We start from the raw sequence: 19,724 nt of genomic DNA, 5'->3' as shown, positions 1-19,724 counted from the left end.
TTTAATAATGATTAATTAATATTTAATTTTGCCTTATTAAATCATTTAACCATGATAAGTCTTGACAAAATTTAGCACTATATATATTGAATGTTGTGGCGTGGGCAAAATACTTTTACATTTGCTCTCAATAAACGAATGAACTTCCATGAAGAGGTCTAGGTCTACACCAATCACACTCTAAAAAGTAAAAAAGGCTTGCCAGACGTATAGATCACTTCATTAATTTGGCTTTTTGGTTGCTTTCTTTTAAAGAAAAGACTAATTTGATGGAGGATGATTGTGTTGTCTATTTATTTAATAATAATGACCTATGCATGTAAATTTGATAGTAATTTCAGGCGTGGGTTACATGGCCAACAACTCAATTTATTTGGTAAACTACTTTGTGCTTCCCATGATATGATTTAGTAAGTAGGAAAGGATATCTCTCAACATCGAAAAAGACTTGTCTTTATTAAGAAGTTGTCGTAGACATTCAACATATTAAAATAAAAGACTAAGAGGCATTGCGAGCGAGTATTCATTTCTTTATTCAAGTGGAAGGAGAGAAACGGCGGAAATAGTATTTTTACGAAAGTATAGTGGCAAACTCTTTAAACTTTCGTGGGTTGTTCCATTTAGACTTTGGTTATTAAACATCATTGACACTAATTAAATTAAAGAGAGTTAACAGGGAGACAGAGAAGTCGTCCAATTTCTATAATTACATGCAACAAAGTGGAGCAGATAAAAAAATGTTGCTTCCAAAAAGCTTAGCAATGCTTACATGTCAATTCACATGGTCTTTAATTTCTAAACTAATACAATAATTAATCAGCATGTAGGGTCACTTAGCGCTGGACATTTTCTAAACCAAGTATTATTTAGTTATTCAAATCCTCGAATTAAATTATGTTTCAATTGAATATCTCAACTCCTAATAAAGTGTTTCAATTAGACACTTTTAATTCAGATTTTGAAAGATCTTTTGCGTATATTTTCATTCGTGTATTAAGTAGTATAAAATATATCATTTTGTTTCAATTGTACACATTCGCTTTTACCGTAAACCTTACTTGAGATTGATGCGTATAATCAAAGGAGATAACATATTTTATATGGTTGATTTAACTATTTAATAGACGAATGAAAATACGTAATTTTTTTCTTCAAAATTTGATCAAAAGTGTCTAGTTGGAACAATATCTTATTAGGAGTTGAGGTGTTTAATCGAAATAAAGTCAGTTGATTCGAGTGTCTAAATGAAATATTTTGTGAAAAAAATGATTTCCGATGACTTAAACATGTAAGATAAGTAGATTGATTTAGAGGATTAGTATTTGTTTTGATAGGTAGAGAGAAGATAATAAAAAAATCTTTGGATATAAAATTTAAATCGAAAGTTTATTATTAGCTCTCTTTAATACAAAGGATGCAGTGTAATGTAGTGAACGAAGTCGTTTCTCTTTTAGTTAAATATTTTGATTTCGAACTCTGAATATGAAAAAAGTCTTTGATAGGAAGCGCTTCCCTTCTACATGACTCAAATACAAATTAGTTCGACTTCAATGCGGACATCAAATAGGAAATCATAAAAAAATGAGAAAATTGTTAGCTCTCTGAGTTTCATTTTGAAATTTCTAAGATGTAAAAAGAAAAAGAACTTTTCATTTCTTTTGATTTTTGGTTATCAAAAAGTAGGTGTGTGGAAAAACAAGCATTATCCAAGTATAAAAAAGAGAGATTTGTTATAAATGCGGACTTGGTTGTTGACCAAGAAAGAAGAAATGTGAGTCTTTGGGTTTTATATTCTTGTAGAGATCACTCAGATGTCGTATCTTAAACGAATGACACTTGCTTAATCTCTAAATCAAATTTGAAAACTCTGAAAGAATTAATCTCAAGAATCAAGAGGTTGTACATTGAATGAGCAATAAAAACTGTGAATCTAGGTGACTCCAAAATCAAGGAGACTCGAATCTGAGACTTCTAATTAAGGAGAAAGGAATACTTATCATTCTGTTATTTTTTATTATTTGCTATTTATTTTTCTTGGAACGAAACACTTAAAATAGTACTTTAATCTGGAAAAAACGCGCTTTTGTTTAAACGGAAAAACCGAGTCAGTGGGGTGGCCCACAAAGTTGTCTCATTTCTGCTAAAATCCATTGTTGAACAGCCGTTACAAATATATATTACACAGAAACACACAGCTAAGGAGAGAGAAATTGTATCTCTTTGAAAGCGGCGGCCATGGGAAATTGCTGCTCTGATGTTGCCGGTGGACAGTCGGCAGTCGGCGGTACCGGAGTTAACCAAGGAAATCAACCAAACGCCCCTAACGAAGCCGTCGATGCTTTCCTTAAGTCTCGCGGTTACCAAGGCCTCTACTCTCAGATCGAGGCACTTGGTTCTCTCTTTCTCTCTATTTACTTGGATTTTCATTCAATGTTGTTTAATTATACGCACATCTCATTTTCCTATGTTTTGTTAACCAGTGTAAAATTAATTTTGAGGAGTTAGTTTCTCGGTTTATGGTTGAATTTTATGATATACTTCGATGAGGAAATTCATTTGAGCAGATTGGACTACAAGTTAATAGGCATTGACTGTTAATTGACTTACTCAGTGATTTTGAATAGCTGGCTTGATTAGATATCCCTTTGGTGATTGAAATGGGCAGGGACTCCTTAAAATTGAACTTGTACTATAGCTAGTTAATTGTTGTGAGTGGCCGATTTTATGCTAGATTATAAATGGAGTTCGGATGCCTGTATATGTCGGAAAATACAAGTACAATTGAAAAGAAGAAAAAAAAAACAAACAAATTTGTTAGGGTGAGACAGAGACACATATATCTTGCTCTCTTTAAGCAGATTCAGGCCTACTACACTATATTTATCACTGTATTACCGGTTTGTGGTTGAATTGTGATAATTTGGGAAGAAAATTCCATTGACCAGATTGGACTCCAAGTTGAATTAGCATTTGACCGTTTGAAAACCTGACTTACTCCGTGATTACTGAGTCACTAGCTCGATCAGATGTCCCTCTCTAAATTTGATTGGTGATCAAAATGGACATGGACTCCTTACATCCGGACTCGTACTATAACTAGGTACTCATTGTGAGTGGTTAACTTTCATCTAGATTATTTCTGAAGGAAATTGAATGCCTGTCGATGTTGACCAAATACAAGTACAATTGGAAAAAAGAAGAAAAAGAACAAATGCTGTAGGTTGAAACATGGATATCATGCTCTCTTTGAAGATCCACACCTACTGCACTATATTTTCATTGGTATAGCATTAATTCTTCAACTTGTCTTTTCTAGGAACTAGGATACAACAACTAGTCCGATGTTGTTAGACTCAACAAACTCTGGACTAGTTGAGTCCAAAGCTCTTGTACAAAGACACTTTCTCCCACAAGTAATACCTGCTCTTTTATGGGAAATATGTTGGAGGCTTAGGCTTAGGCTTTTTCTTTCTCACAACTTTTTTGCATGATCACATCTCATTTTTGATGCACACTACTATACTTTTAAATTATCATCACGAGGCAGAAAAACTCTTGTTTATAAGCATAGAATTTTTTACATCGAATAAATAAGAGTTTAGTGGGGCAATGAAGTTGTAAGAACTTGAGATCATCCGTTAGTGGTTAATAACTTGACCTATTATTGGGTTAATCAGTGGGTAGATCATAAGATAGTTGATTCAAGATATACACGCGAAACTATGGCCACCTTCACCATTGTAGCCACTAAAAATAAAATTTCAAGCAATTTAATGTTATTATTTGTAATATTAACATAAAATATCTCCAACATTCTCCCACACATTTGATATTAATAAATAGAAGAAATTCTTAGAAAAGAAGTACAATTTAATGGCTATAGTTAAACAATAGCCGTAGCCGATACCAAGATAGGAGATCTCAACAAGTTGTTCCATATGATAACACTTTACGAGATGGAAATGCAAAGTACTTTTGTACCTATTCAACTCAAGTATAGAAAGGTAATATATGCTTTTACGGTTTTACCTAATACTTTCATGAATAGATAAATATCGCGGTGCGGTTATTTGTGAAGCAAGCTACCTCATCCAGTCCATATGTACACTGATAATGCAGGTTTTCATTTACTGTTTTATTATCAGCATCATATTGCAATTCTATCACTCTGTACAAACTGCTTACCGTTATAGTGGTTTGGTCATTATCTATAATTAATATCTGCTCTTCATTTTTCAGTATTGATTTTAAAAAACAATATATTTCTTTATTTGTACATTTGCAGTTGTCTCTATCTGCTACCAGCTTACGTGATCGTGATGTGCTTTCCAAGGTTTGTCGCTTATTTGACTTGTGTTAGATTATGTAAATGATAGTGCTGACTTTCGTATGTTGTGATATAGTAGAACAGGAGTATTGTATGAATCATCATCTTTGTTAGTGTTGAGTATGGTTGTTGATTTTTATTTATTCTTATAATGTTGTTGAATAAGAATTGCTTCATTTTTCCAATATGAGGGTACATTAAATGCTTGCTTCGGAATTTGTTTTATTTTTTCCGAACAGATGTTGTCAGTATTATTACATACATGAATGCTCCCAGAATATCATCTGTTCGGCCTAATGTCCTTCACTCTCCAAATCTAACTTCTAAAGACACCCTGTAAACCGTATAGTTTAATGGAACTATACTCGAGAAAATGGTACCGAGCATAGAGGTTATTTTCATGTAATACGAGTATTGCCTGCTAGCTTGGTATCATTTTTGTCTTTGATTTACTTTGTACAGGTAACTTCTAAAATATTGCTTGCTGGACAAGCCCATAATTAGTACACTGGGTTTTGGGTTTGCAGTCCTGGAATAAGTTGCACAGACTCTTCTTTTTGGTGTCATGCACCCGTGTCGACACAATATGGGTGTGTGTTGGAACCGAACTGGATATACAATCAATTTTGGGTACTTAGACCAAAATCGATTGAGAAATTCAAGACTCAACACAATGGTTGCTGAAATCAAAACAAAAGCTAGGGTGAAATCATAATTTAGGCATGTGTTTTTTATCATTAAAAGATATGTGTATTAAAGAAGTCTGCAGCCAGAAGGTGCTTTAACGATTCAACAACGCTGTTGAATGTACAATGAACTCAAGAAGTCTATTCTGGCCTCTATATCATTTGCAATAGCCATGTTACACCAAAAAACAATACGGAGATACATTTGTACTTAATAATAATTACAAATTCAAACTTGCTCTCAAAGATTCGTGCATGCCTTTCTTTCTAAATAGTTTAGGCATGTTTTATAATTTATTTTTATATATTTGAATTATTTTTAGGTGAATCCCCGCATCCATATCCATACCCCCGAATCTTAAAATTTGAATCATGAAGGATCCGACCTCTAGATCCACACCATATCGGACACCCACACCTGAGTTCGAGCAACTTAGGTCCTGGACCAGCTAGAACTTCTTGATTTCTGTGTGGTGTATGCTTTGAGCTCATCTTTGATGTTTGACTGGCTAAGTTGTATTTCGATATTGTGTTGAGTACTTTTTAATATTTAAAAGGACTAACGTCCACCTATCTAAGAAGTATAGTCATCTAAGCATCACTCATAGTTCTCTGGAAACTATTTCTTTGGACTTTGGAAATATTTTAGTTTTATAAATTACGAATTCTCTTTTATCCCTTTGTTTTTGATAAATGGTATTTTTAAAGATGTACGAATTATGCCTTGTCAATATGAGACATCTTGTATCTTCAAGCATCGTAGTCCATTTTTTAATATAAACATGTTACTAGCTTTGGACATTATAGACTCTAGGGGTTAAGTCATAAATATTGTGCAGTTTCATTGCTTTCTTGGTGCTGCATTTGTGAACAAAATTCCACGTACTTTCTTTAAAATATAAACATGCTACTAACTTAACTGAGGATTTGTTTGTTACAGAGTGACCCTATGGCAGTTCTCTATTCAAAAGAAAAAGATGGTTCATTGAAAGAGCTTACCCGTACTGAAGTAGTTCTGAACTCATTGAACCCAAAGTGGATTACAAAATATACTATGGCTTATTATTTTGAGACGGTGCAGAATTTGGTGTGAGTCTTGATACTCCATTTCCTGGTTTCTGTCAAGCAAATATAATTTATATGACAAGCTTGCCTTTATTTTAGGTTCCGTGTGTATGATATTGACACTCAATTTCATAATCAAGATGTCAAGGTATTTATGTTGCTCCCTCTAAAATTTTGTTAATTATAATTACAGTTTTTCCTTGTCTCGTTATTAATTGACCAGTGGTCATCATATCAGGCAAACCTGTAATTTTGAATTAGTTAATCCTCTCTCAGCTTTATTTTATAGGGGAACGCATCAAATTTGTGTCCATCCGAAATTGAGCAACTTTGCGCTTAGAATTTTGGTGTAATATTCCCCCCTCCCCCACTCCCACCCCATCATTAGAGAAAAGTCTAGTTTTTTTCCCTTGATCCTAACACCACTCCAACTTGAGGGTAATATTAATCATAGGCAAAAGTTGAAGAGTAAATTTGGTTCCTTTTTCTCGAAGAATTTTCACTTATGGAGTCTAAGATATTCATGTAGGAGCTTAGTTAATGGTAAGGGAAAATACAATATGATTTGCTAATGGCAAGGGTATGGAGGAACCAATGTGAACTAGATGGCAAAATTAAACATATCCAGATTGTTCAGAGGCAAATTTGAACTTTCCTCTATCTTTCATATGGTGGTGTCCAGCTCCTAACATAGTTTAAGAGAAGATAAAAAGATTTTTCACACATACCAAAAGCATCCTTAGAACTTATGATCTTAAATATGTATGCCATTTTTATGGTTATAAGAGCATGCCTTTTAAGAGTAAAATAGGAAGTTTAAAATTACAGAGTTGAATTTAGAAAAATTTCTTCTTGGGACAAACTAAAAAGAAAGGTATGTCATATAAAATGGAATAGAAAGCACAGCTACTTATGTTTTACATGAACCTTGAAGCTGATTATATGGAGAAGACTTAATAGAAGTGTGTTTTGAACAAATTAATGTGCTATATACCGAGTGCTTTACAATGTCCAAATCCATGTTTTTTTGTTGTGTACTCTGCTGCTTTATGTGCTTGATTTTGAAATCAACATGTCACCTCTGTTGTAAAACAGCTGCATATATAATGTGTACATGAATTTTTTGTGTGTGTACATGCACCTTCAATAACTTACACGAATGATGCATAAAACAACAGTTCATATTTGCAGCATGCTAAAAAATAATATTGGGTGTAATTGCTACAGATCATTGTAGCTTTGCCATGTTTTTCGCTTTTTACGGAAGGGTTCTAAACCTTCAAGCAATTCTCTTGATGTTGCTGTAACAGTTAGAACCTTGACTATTTCAAATGCACCTGACTTTAAGTTAGACATACCTCACCTGCCTTTAAGTTACGCGTGCCACTTTTTAGCTGTCTTCTTCTAATGGGACAATCCCATTCTTTTGGCATCTCTGGCGAGACGTGAAAAGTATCCCCTCCATTTTAATATTTGAAGAGAGCCTTTCTTTTTGAGATCCTTGCAGTTACTTGGTCTCAGAAGTCCTACATATGCTGTTTCTTAGGAGCTAGTTGTCTCCGTGATGTTTATCTTTCAAATTGAGTCACTGCTTCACGTACACCGTGGATAATATCAGTAGTTAAAACAAAAAGTAGATCAATAGTAAAAATAATTTGTACAACTAACCAGATTTATGGTTTCTTTTTCTCTTGCTCTCTATTACATTCTTATCTAATTGGAGCTAGGGAAAATAGTTTCACATCTTATATATGAGCAACAATCATACGCTTTGAATTTGCTTTTGTTTGCCTATTATGAAAAATTTCTAATGCATTGGCTTTGCAAATGCTATTAGAGAGTAGAAGATACAGTCATGTGTTATATATTTTGTTAAAAAAATGAAAGGATACATGGTATAAAATCATTTGCTTTTAATGCTCATTCAAGTGCTTTCACAGAAAAGATCCTACAAATCATGGAAGTTTATATAATTAATGCAGATGCTTAAACTGGAGGAGCAGGACTTTCTTGGTGAGGCAAGTTGCACATTGGCTCAGGTGTTCAACCTTTTTCAATCACAACTTCTCTTCCTGAAATTGTATTATCGCCATAGTTTTCTGCTAGAAGTGTAGACAACGGGTTTACTACTGAGGCTGTTATTGGTCTGCTGACTGAACAGTAAAGCGAAGACACATTTCACCTCGAGTCTTTTCTACTAATTACATTGTGTAGTACTTGGTTATGGATATGCGCTCCACTATTTAGTTGAGACCTGGAATAGATTGTTCACAGTCCAATTGTCAATACCTACTTGGGTGCAATAACATTTTTGCCACTATTCGATATGGATTTCCTGTTGGTGGGTAGCTACAGTGTTGTCTATCTGCTTTTCCATACGTACCATTTACTTTATCTTTCAAGAGGTTATGATTTTTTTTGTCGGATAAGGTTACAAGCACTGAACCTATTTATATTTCATCTCTGTGTAACTTGCTTAAAACTATTCTTTCCAACTATCTTTGGATTCAAGTAAGTTCTGGTGTTCGCCATTGTAGTTTATGTCATTGTAATTGTGAGGTTATTTTTTCTATTAATCAAGTGAATGTTTAAACATATTTCCTTGTAGATTGTCACAAAATCTGACAGATCCCTGACCATGGACCTAGTATGTGGCGAACAATTTTCTGGTCAAGCACATGCACGGAAGTTTGGCAAGCTTACAATTTTTGCTGAAGAAAGTATCAGCTCAAAGACTACTGTCGAGTTGAAATTAAGATGTTCAGAATTGGAATCGAAGGATTTGTTTTCAAAAAGTGTACAAAACTCATCAGAATAGTATCATCTATTATCATTTTGAATCATATGATGCTGAATTGCTGATATACATAATTCGTTTGCGTTTGGCAGGATCCATTTCTGGTGGTATCCAAAACTACTGAAAGTGGAATTGTCGTTCCAATTTGCAAAACAGAAGTGATGAAAAATGATCATTCACCCACCTGGAAACCGGTGTTCTTGAAAATTCAACAAATTGGAAGTAAGGTACAAGACAATGCTCTTTTGAGTGATCAATTTTCTATTTTCTTAAGATTGTGTTATGTTTCCTGGGATAATAGAACCCTGAAAAAGAGGGTAAAAAATCATTTAAAGATTTTTTTTCTTGGTCGGGAACTATATGATATTCCAAGTAAACAAGGTATCTTATGAGCTATAGGGGCAATGTGCTGACCTTTTTCTAGGCCTTTAGGCAAGTTCAGAAAACATTGCTAGTATTTTTCCATATGAATTCTGTGCAGAAGAATAAATTTATACTTCAAATGATGAAACTTCCAAACTCACTTTGGCAGATCTTTTGTTCTCGTACAGATAATATTTCACCCATCTATTCTCTAAAACTTGAAATCAGCTGTCTTTTTTTGACTTTATGATTGCATTAGCAATAGTATCTTGTGTTGATGGGATTCTGTAGATGTCTATGGGATCTTACCTTCTGTGCAATACAAACGAACTTTACTCATCAAAGTATCTAATTGTTTTGATTTTGAGGGGCTATACTTTATGAATTCATTTATTTTAAAAGATGTGATTGATAATATATTTTCCCCCGAGGAAATTATCATTTACTCTATATATGGTATGACGCATGGCACAATGTTTGTTCTTTGATTTTCCATTTAGAAACATTTGAATTGCTGCAGGAGAACCCATTAATTATAGAGTGTTATGACTTCAATAGCAATGGCAAGCATAGTTTAATTGGGTAAGCTTTTTCGTCTCTTCTTCGTTTCTGACCTCTACAGACTGGAAGCTGACAGTATTTCTACTGATTGTCAGAAAGATTCAGAAGTCACTATTAGATTTAGAAAAGTTGCATTCTGCGGGTACTGGTGCAAATCTTTTTATACCAACTGCTATGGGACCAAAACAAGAAAACAAGGTAAAGAGCTCGTTAATCAGACAACGCAACTGCCAGCTAAGCTTATTTAATCATGGCAATAACATGATTTCTATCCAGGTTCTAAAGAGTCAACTTTTCGTGGAAAGCTATTCTGAGAAAATACAGTATACATTCCTTGATTACTTGGCGTTTGGCTATGAACTCAACTTCATGGTGGCCATTGACTTTACTGGTATGTGGTTGTGCATTGATATGTACATATATATATAAACAGATTCTCGCAAGTCTTTCTTTGTTTCCATAGCTAAGCATGGAATTCATATTTGTCGTCTTCATCAATGGTACAATTTATTTAGACAAATTCCAACCTCTTCCTTATTAGGATGCACAGGGGGCTGGATTGAGACACCAAAGGTTGATGCCTCCGCTGTAAACTCTTATTATTATTATTACCATAAATAATAACAAGAGTTATAGATGTGAAACTCATCCTGATCTGCCCTAACCCCCCACCCCACCCCTCTTATGCAAAAGACCCTGGAAAATTATTACATTTTCTCAATAATTTTCTGTATCGTATGTATACACAGACGATTATTATTCAGAAAAAAATAAGTGGCCTATGCTCATCATTTATTTGGTGATGAACCTTTTGTGAATACACAGTTACCCTTATCTTTTAAAAAAGTTCTGTATGTTAATGTTTGTATTCTTGCTTAACTTGTATCTGAGCCTGTATTCTTTTTTGCCTGAATTATTGTTTGTCAGCTTCCAATGGAAATCCACGGCTCCCTGATTCATTACATTATATTGACCCTTCAGGACGACCAAATGCTTATCAGAGAGTAAGAAAATATTCTCAGTTGTAATGATATTTCCCTTCATATGAAGTAAGATACTTACCAGAATCCCAATTTCAGGCAATCCTGGATGTTGGGGAGGTATTGCAGTTTTATGATTCAGACAAACGTTTTCCTGCTTGGGGGTTTGGAGCACGGCCAATTGATGGCCCAGTTTCTCATTGCTTCAATTTAAACGGTAGCAGTACTTACTGTGAGGTACCTAAAGAGCCTTATGTACTTCTACATTTATGGACTTGCTTTAGCTTTCTGTATCTTATTCATTTTATAAATTTCAGCCCTTTTTTTAACTCTAGGTGGAAGGAATCCAGGGTATCATGATGGCATACATTAGTGCCCTTCATAATGTTTCACTTGCAGGTCCAACTTTATTTGGACCAGTGATTACTTCTGCTGCACATATAGCAAGTCAGTCTTTGACGAACAGTGAGCGGAAGTATTTCGTTTTGTTAATTATCACGGTACATTTCATTTTCTATGTTATATATCTTCCTCCGTTTTCCTGGTGAGTATTTTTTTTTTTTACCTTTCAAGTGAAATGCTAACCATCATCTGTTATCGTCTTGAGTTATACCAGTCAGAGTTATAGTTCATAGATCCTTTCACGGTCATATGTCTGCATTCCAATGAATAAATTTCACTGGAATGCATAAAATGTAGAGAAGCTTGAAACTTCAACTTTTGTTGGAAATCAAACTCTATCTAATTTGAGTTGGGGTTAATCCATTGAGGACGTTTTGTTTTTATAACTGAATGTCCTATGTCTTCCTGTTCTGATTATATTATAGAAAAATTCCAGGATGGCGTAATAACAGATCTCCAAGAAACAAAGGACGCTCTTGTTCAAGCAGCGGATTTGCCATTGTCAATTCTAATTGTTGGGGTTGGAGGTGCAGACTTTAAGGAAATGGAGGTATGCAAGTGCAACAACTTGTTTCCTCAGCAAGCATTGCGTTTTATGTCATCCATTTTACATTAACTGTATTGTGGATTCGTTTTTACAGATATTGGATGCTGATAAAGGAGAGAGGCTAGAATCTACAACTGGACGAGTTGCTGTTCGTGATATAGTACAATTTGTTCCCCTCCGTGATGTACAAAGTAGGTCATATTATAAATTTCTCGGTGAATAGAATAGGATAATCAAACAAAACATTCTTTTAAGAGCTTTCAGAAAATTATGCATCTGTTTGATGTGATGCCTTTTCTTCGATTCGCAGATGGAGATGTCTCAGTCGTTCAATCGCTTTTAGCAGAATTACCTTCTCAATTGTTGGAATACATGCGGTTCAGAAAGATACAGCCGACTTTGTGATCGATCATACAAGACTTGTACATATAAATGTCCATCTCTCTAGACTAAAATTTTTCTTCATGTTGCCCAGAAGATTAAGCTGATATCTTTCATCAGCATAGTCTTGTAATTGATTTTGTTGATAAAAAAACGTAAGTCCGTTGCTCTTTATACTTGCAAATTCCAATCTCCTTTCTGTTACAGTTACCTTCCAGTTGTCCGTTATCCGTTGTAACTGTCATGTTTAAGGCTGTAAGCAGAACTTAAACATTCTCTTGGTTAAACTATTGTTTTTTCATTATTATTTTTTTCTACCATTAACTAATACACTACTAAATCAAATTGAAAATTTGGGAATTTTTTCTCTCTTCTTCAAATTCACTAAGCTAATGCAACCATATACTCCCTCCCTTCCAAATTAAATAAGTAATGATGTTTTTTTTAATTAGAAAAATGACACGTTTTTAAAATTTCAAAAGAACTCAACATGACTTTTTTTTTTATCCCTTTAGAAAAATTTTATAGCCACAAATGTTAGTGCTTGTTTAAAATTGCATGTTACTGTTAATAATGTCTTAGCTTAAAAATGTGTCTGTGAGTAACGAATTAATATAATGTATTTGGCAGTAAATTTGGTAGTAACATTATATGTCTATTTAATTCATCCGATTTTCGTCTTTTTGCCATTGATTTTTTTTTTAGTAAAATAATACTTAAAACGTTACTGCCAAATAAGTTCATTCTAATTTTGTAAAATTTGAAAGAAAAAAAAACGTATCAAAAATTTGAACAAATACTTAAAAATATTTTTTATTTTACTCAAACTATACAAAAGTATTTAAAATAAGTACTCAATTCAAACACGGTCTAAGTCATCCACATATTATGACCACAAGTTTTTCAGAAAATATTCCATTTTGCTTATTAAAGTCAAATTGCTCCATATAAATCGAAATGTAATGAGTATATATTCTGATGCCGCATATGAAATAAAAACAAAAGAAGAAAGCAGACAAAGTTGAATATTGTACTAGTCTCCAAAACAAAAAAAAATAAAGTTGGACCGTATAGAGTATTTTTTTTTTCCACATAACTAGTATGTATTCACATTGTGTTCATAAAAAAGCTAGAGTAGTAAACCCTAATATCTTCTTCACTCCTCCTTCCTAGCTCACTCCTTTTTCTCACCTCATTTACTAATTTTTAGTAATATAGCTGGCTGCTAGCTAAGCTCTTGTTTGAATGTTTTTGTTAGATCGAAGAGATGAAAAGATCAGGCTCTAATAATGAAAGAGAAGAAAAAGACACTAGTAATATATTCCCAATATACTCATCAGCTCGGTCTCAACAAGACATGTCTGCTATGGTTTCTGCACTCTCTCAAGTCATTGGTAACTCTTCTTCTTCTGCTGGTGGTGATTCCTCCGTGGACGCCGTGCATGTTAATCCACTAACCCTAATTCCACAATCTACTCAGCAAAATCAATCTCAATCGTCTATTCAAGATCAAGGTACATATATTATCTTCCATGTATAGCTTAAGGAGACCAACATGGGTAGTGGTGCACTGGTGGGAGTGCTTCACCCTTAACCAGAGGTCTTGGGTTCGAGCCCTGGTATGGAGAAAATCCAGTTGGGAGCGCCACCCCCGAATGGGCCTTGCAGTGTGCGATCCGAATTTAGTCGGAGCTCCAACGTGGGCTTTGAACACCGGGTGGGAAACCAAAAAAAAAAAGTATAGCTTAAGGAGAAAAAAGAACAAGATCTTATTTCTATGTGAATATTGTCTCATCTAAAAATTTAAGTTGTTCCAGAGAAGATATTTTTATTTACTTTAATATTTTTATTGCTTGGCCCCTCACGTGCAGACCTGATTATTTTTTATGAGTGAACCTAGAAGCTTGATGTTTATCATGTGAACTTTGTTATTTAAGGCCGGTTTAGATTAACTTTTGGCTTATGACTTATAAGCCAAAAGCCATAAGTTAATTATGATTTCTAATTTATGGCTTATTTTTAAGTGCTTATTATAAGCACTTTTTAACTTTACCCAAACACTTCAAAACTGCTTAATAGCACCTGAAATAAGTCAATCCAAACGGACACTTAATCTCATAATAATTTATGTACATAGGGAATTCAGAAAGAAGGCGGTATAGAGGAGTTCGTCAAAGACCATGGGGTAAATGGGCAGCAGAAATTCGGGACCCAAAAAAAGCAGCTAGGGTTTGGCTTGGTACTTTTGAAACAGCAGAAGGTGCAGCACTTGCTTATGATGAAGCTGCTCTTAGATTCAAAGGAAACAAAGCTAAACTCAATTTCCCTGAAAGAGTTCAAGGACAATTCCAATACTTTAATCAACATCAATTTACACCTGCCACGTCATCAAATAATACGTTTGAACAGAATTACCCTAATGTTCATCACTATGCTGATTTGTTACTTCGTAGTGACAATAATATTGATTTGAATTTCGATGCTTCACCAAGTACTTGTTATCAGTATTCATCATCAGGATCGTCTTTTGATATTTCGCAATCATCAGTGGAATTGCCAGTTTATGATGAGCAGCAACAAGTAAGTACTAATTATAATTATCAAGAAGATGAAGAAGAAGATTTTATGAAATATTCTGGGTCGCATTTTGGAAATTCTACTTCAAGTGGTGGACCTCAACATGATGAAAGCAATTGGGAAGAGTATAAGCAGGAAAAGTAACTTTCAATATGCATGACGATGGTATCAGAGCCAGCTAACAAATTAAAGGTCCTGGGTATGAACATCCATGTACGTGTTTGGACCATGAAAAAGGATCAGGCTTGCAAGTGATGAGTATTGCATTGTTGAGAATATAAGGAAATAAATAAGTATGTGTTGTCTCAGTCTATGATCTAATGGTATAAGCTTAATTTCAGAAGGGATAGAGACGTATCTTGTATTTTTTTTTTTATCACAAGGGAAATTCGCAGCCGCTACCCTTTGGGTGCGCACAGGGTAAAACTCCCGCTCCTATGCAATAGCGCTATCTTGTGGTTTTATTGTGGGGCTTTCAATTTTATTTTATTTTTTGTATTTCAGTTTATTGCTTGTTATGATTTATGAACTATATATTGGTGAAGTAATGGGAAAATATGAATTTTATGTGTTTTAAGGACTAAGTTTAATCTTCAATTATATCTTTACTCCTCCCTAATCTATGAAATATGTGTATAGCTAGGGATCGCTTGGTTCGAAAACAAATTATATTGAAATTATAATTTAAGATTATAAATATAATGATCAAGCATGATTTATTTCTTATTGTGTGTTTTGTTCATTTTATTAAAATGGTAGCTATATATACACGATCGATATTGATCGAACTCTGACAAGTTTACGATAACAATATTGGAGAGTCCGAGCAAAATGATGCCTAATTAATTCATTTAAGGAGCTATATATACATAGCGAGTAGAATTTTGATTATGTGTAGCTATAGCTAGCTAGCTGAACTAAGTTGGCTAGTAATTAATTAATTGCTTCTTTTGCATGGCAAGGGTAGGTAATTAATTAAGAAGAAGGGCCCACGCAAGTAATTAGTGTGGACTAATTAATGCCTAATTCCTTTCACTTAGACTATAGAAGTATAGTATTATATATGTGGAACGCCGCACTTTCACTTAAATCTTACTATTAATTAATTAATGCTAAATGTTGATGCTAAGTGAAGGGAATCTAGTCTTAAATTCTCTTGCAACTTTTTTTTTGAAATTAGATTATGAATGTGCGCAAGTACCTTTTACATAAAAATACTTTGCAAATACTTATTCAATTAAATTTTACTCATAGGAACTTTCCTAGTGTGAATGCTACGTACTTTGAACTTTTTCCAAGATTAAAATGTGTTAATATGAATACATATGTTTGATTACTAAAAATTCCTTGTCTTTCATTAAATTTAAACACTGAATAATTAAGAGTAATAATTTTCTCTGCATCTAAACATGTAAGGTAGGTACATCAATCTTTAAATGATCAATTAAAATGCTCTAAACACGGTATGATATTATTTAATTTAGACCAAATTCTCACAATTTTAAAAAAAATAGAAAACCTCACACCATCAAGAATAGCCAAGTAATTATCCAACACCTTACAAACAAGTTCTTTTTCTTTCTAGTTCCAATGTGAGATTTAATTCTCTCACTCTCCCAACAAAAATAACACTATACATAGTCTAAAATAATGTATATTAAATTTTGTATCTAGTTAAATAACGTATCAATGGACACATGAATTAAAACAGAGGAAGTACTAAGATCAAATTTTAGATGCCCTTAATGATGTTAAAATTAAGAAAGGATCTCATTGTCCAATTTTCGTAGGAAAAAATAATTCAAAAGCCATTTCTGCATTTTGAAAGAAAAAGTTGCCTTTTTTACTCCGAACACGGTATAATACTACTACTTTAGTTTCTATCCAAAAAGAGGAAAAGAACATGCTTCAGGCCTGAAATAAAAGACAGAAAAAACACTCTTTATTGTGAATCTAGTATAGTCCAAAATGAAACTCACCTTTTGACATGCATTTCCAAAAGTTGAAAGATAATGATCTAAGCTTCCCTTTTTTGCATGAAAACATGCATGGAATTGTCATCATGAAGCTTTATTCAAAAAACAATGTCTATATTTTAGTTAAAAAAAAAAAGCTAAGCTTAGATTAGAGTGAAAGTAAAGTGAATAATCGTAGTTGTGCAAATTCTCTGTATCTTATACTAATTAATTAGGTTTTTATATATAAAGATTAGAACAAATATGAAAAGGTTGAAAAAAAAAAGCAATTGAGAAGTCATAGATTTCGGCTTTCATCATGTGTATAATAGTGAGTGAATGAAACACATAAACCGACCGCCGCACAATGTTCATGAATCATCATTATTCATAACTTTAATTGACTTATGGGTGGGATGTTACCTAATTTATTTTACTAAAATTATACGATACCTTATGAAATAAATGTGTAACAATCATCCAAACAAAATTCAAAATTGTATTTTAACAATTGCTAATGTAGTAAGTAGAAGGTATATTCAGTGGTGCAATAGTGAGACTGATTCACCCTTAATCAGAAGTTTCGGGTTCGAGCCTGAATATAGAAAAAATCTTGTAGGGAGTAACCCCGCCCCCTCCCAAATAGGTCCTGCAATAAGAAATCTGCATTTAGTCGGAGCTCCAATGTGAATTTCAGACACCGATCGAAAAAACAAAAACAAAAAGTTCAAATCTAATTATTATTTGTTTACTAATTGGCATCTTTGTTCTTATCACATAAAATTAAGCTTTCGGTTGAAAAACGATATACAACCTTGACAGAGACAATGTTGGCAACATGTATGATTCATACATTTTGAAGTAATACATAAATATATAGGAACTATGAATCGGTTGGTAAGAATATTATTTTACTCCTTAGTTACTCTTATGTTCCATTTTATATGTCTTACTTATAATAATATACGGAACTATGAATCGATTGGTGTGAATACTATTTTATTAGATACTTTTTATTTTTCAATTTATACGTCTTACTTTTAAATAGTAGCGATTGGTGTAAATATTTTTTTATCAATCAGTATTTTTTTTATGACAAGGAAAATCTGCAGCCACTACTCTTTGGGTGCGCACATGGTAAAACATCTGCTTCTATGCAATAGCTCGCAAACCACACAGGAGAGATAACCCGCACCGAGCAAGCCCGGTGCGATGAGCTTGACCCAGAAGGCAAATCCTTGCTTTCAAAAATAAGGGATGTCGAACTTGAGATCTCTAACATGAAAATCTCAAGCTCAAACCACTGGACCACCCCGAAGGGTTATTAATCAGTACTTCTTTTGATCCGTCTCTTACACTCTTGCACATTCCGTTAAAGAAGATATTCATAGCCTTATAAACTGCAAAGAGTATATGTCTGAGATGTCATGTATTTCCACATGCAACTTCGATCTCACTTAATTAACACGCTCTAACTCGCCTTCACAACTCTAGATGTCGTCGCACCTAAGTTATCATTTTTTTCTACTGTCTTTCATATATACTAGTTTTTTGATATGTGATTACCAATTTTAAATATATATGTTATAGTAAATAATATTTGCTTATTTAAGAGAAGATTTGAATAATAAGCTTAGCAAAAAATATTACAGATTCTTTTGTGCATGTTCAATATTGATCGTCATATATATCTCTTATTCACGCAAACCTATGAATATGGTCTATGAAAAAATTTATTAGTTAAATGCAATTATGTATATATTTATTTCAATTTGATGAGGTTCAATCATGTAATTAGTCTCATCTCACTAATATTACCTTATAGACAATATTTGTTTTGTATTTTTGTTGTCATCTAACTAGATGTACTTTGCATGTGTATTCTACGTTAAATTGTTTAGATATCATATGAACATATGAAGAGAACAACTACATTTTATATATTCACATATTTTCACATTTGTGGTGAGTTTTCTTTTTAGAAAAAGAACTCGAAACATTTTAAAATAATATATTTTTGAAGTTAGAAGATCTCGTTAACTTGATAATACATTTGTGACATTCATAATAATTTAACAAATATCTACCCAAATATAAATAAATATTTGCTTTAATGAAAATATTTATCTCATAAAATTAGCTATTAAATAAAATACAAAAATTCAACTAATACAAATTTCAATTGGCGTTATTACAAGTCATGTGAACTTTTCTTCTTTTAAAATACTGAAATATTAAGAAATAGTAAATAAGAAAAACAAAAGGGCAATGTTTATATAGTAATAACTATTTTTCTTTTGTCTAAACCACATAAGTAGTATTGATAAATAAAATCATTCTTTTGTCTTGAGCATCAAAAACAAATCGTGACAATTCTCTAAATTTTGAAAAAGGATATTCATAAGCATATATCTACATCACAAGAGAAATTGTTAACAAAAATAAATAAATTTAGACTACATCATGTTAACTTCATATATTGGAACATTACATACTAATGTATATATTAAGCAAAAAAATAATTATTATATCATTAAAATTATATTATTTTCCTCAAGTACTCGAGGTTATGAAATATACCCTCTTAGGATAGAACGAATTACTTCATCAAAATAGTGGTACCCCATATTTCACTAAGTAGGAGTTTGGTCATGCGATACCATATCACGATATGGTGTCGTGAGATGGAATCAGCGTTTGGACATGCGATTTTACGCTGATTCCATCTCATGATTCCATATCATGAGAGGTGATACCATATTCTCCAAAAACCATGATATGGAATCACATGGTGATTCCATATCATGATTTGAGATATTTTAATACAATAATTGATCCATGAGTTTATATTTTGTTAAAACAACCCCACATTTATATATATTAACCATTTGTTTCGAGTGTAAAAAAAATTTATAATCACATCATTACTTTTTAAAATTTATTATTTTCACCAATATAAAATTTATTATCACTTTAAATTTGGTGAATATAAATGATAAAGTAGAAATTCATTTGGTGAATATAAATGAGAACGAAGGAGTAATACTTTTTTGATTTTTCATAATAAAAAAAAACGTTTTAAT

General features: G+C 32.9%; 2 protein-coding genes across 3 annotated transcripts; both read left to right on the top strand.

Moving 5' to 3' along the window:
* Positions 1 to 2,103: 2,103 nt before the first annotated feature.
* LOC102579047 (protein BONZAI 1-like) lies at positions 2,104 to 12,380 on the top strand. Of its 2 annotated transcripts, none has more exons than XM_006341410.2 (16): positions 2,104 to 2,385; positions 4,286 to 4,333; positions 5,954 to 6,102; positions 6,178 to 6,226; positions 8,061 to 8,117; positions 8,687 to 8,875; positions 8,968 to 9,102; positions 9,759 to 9,820; positions 9,895 to 9,997; positions 10,076 to 10,190; positions 10,727 to 10,803; positions 10,879 to 11,016; positions 11,115 to 11,279; positions 11,618 to 11,731; positions 11,823 to 11,919; positions 12,039 to 12,380. In XM_006341410.2, exons 1-16 carry the CDS (start codon positions 2,236 to 2,238, stop codon positions 12,131 to 12,133), a joined length of 1,743 nt encoding a protein of 580 aa, XP_006341472.1. In that variant the 5' UTR covers positions 2,104 to 2,235; the 3' UTR covers positions 12,134 to 12,380. The 2 variants fall into 2 exon arrangements, with proteins under 2 accessions (XP_006341472.1, XP_006341473.1); XM_006341411.2 differs by having other exon boundaries at positions 2,248 to 4,119.
* Positions 12,381 to 13,088: 708 nt separating this feature from the next.
* LOC102578712 (ethylene-responsive transcription factor ERF114) lies at positions 13,089 to 15,263 on the top strand. Its single transcript, XM_006341409.2, has 2 exons — positions 13,089 to 13,623; positions 14,247 to 15,263. The coding sequence occupies exons 1-2, from the start codon at positions 13,377 to 13,379 to the stop codon at positions 14,828 to 14,830; spliced, it is 831 nt and encodes a 276-aa protein (XP_006341471.1). The 5' UTR covers positions 13,089 to 13,376; the 3' UTR covers positions 14,831 to 15,263.
* Positions 15,264 to 19,724: the final 4,461 nt, after the last annotated feature.

The sequence above is a fragment of the Solanum tuberosum genome, unplaced genomic scaffold (genome assembly GCF_000226075.1).
Source record: "Solanum tuberosum cultivar DM 1-3 516 R44 unplaced genomic scaffold, SolTub_3.0 scf00026, whole genome shotgun sequence".
NCBI classification, from domain to species: Eukaryota; Viridiplantae; Streptophyta; class Magnoliopsida; order Solanales; family Solanaceae; genus Solanum; species Solanum tuberosum.
This window is presented reverse-complemented; position numbering and strand designations above follow the sequence as displayed.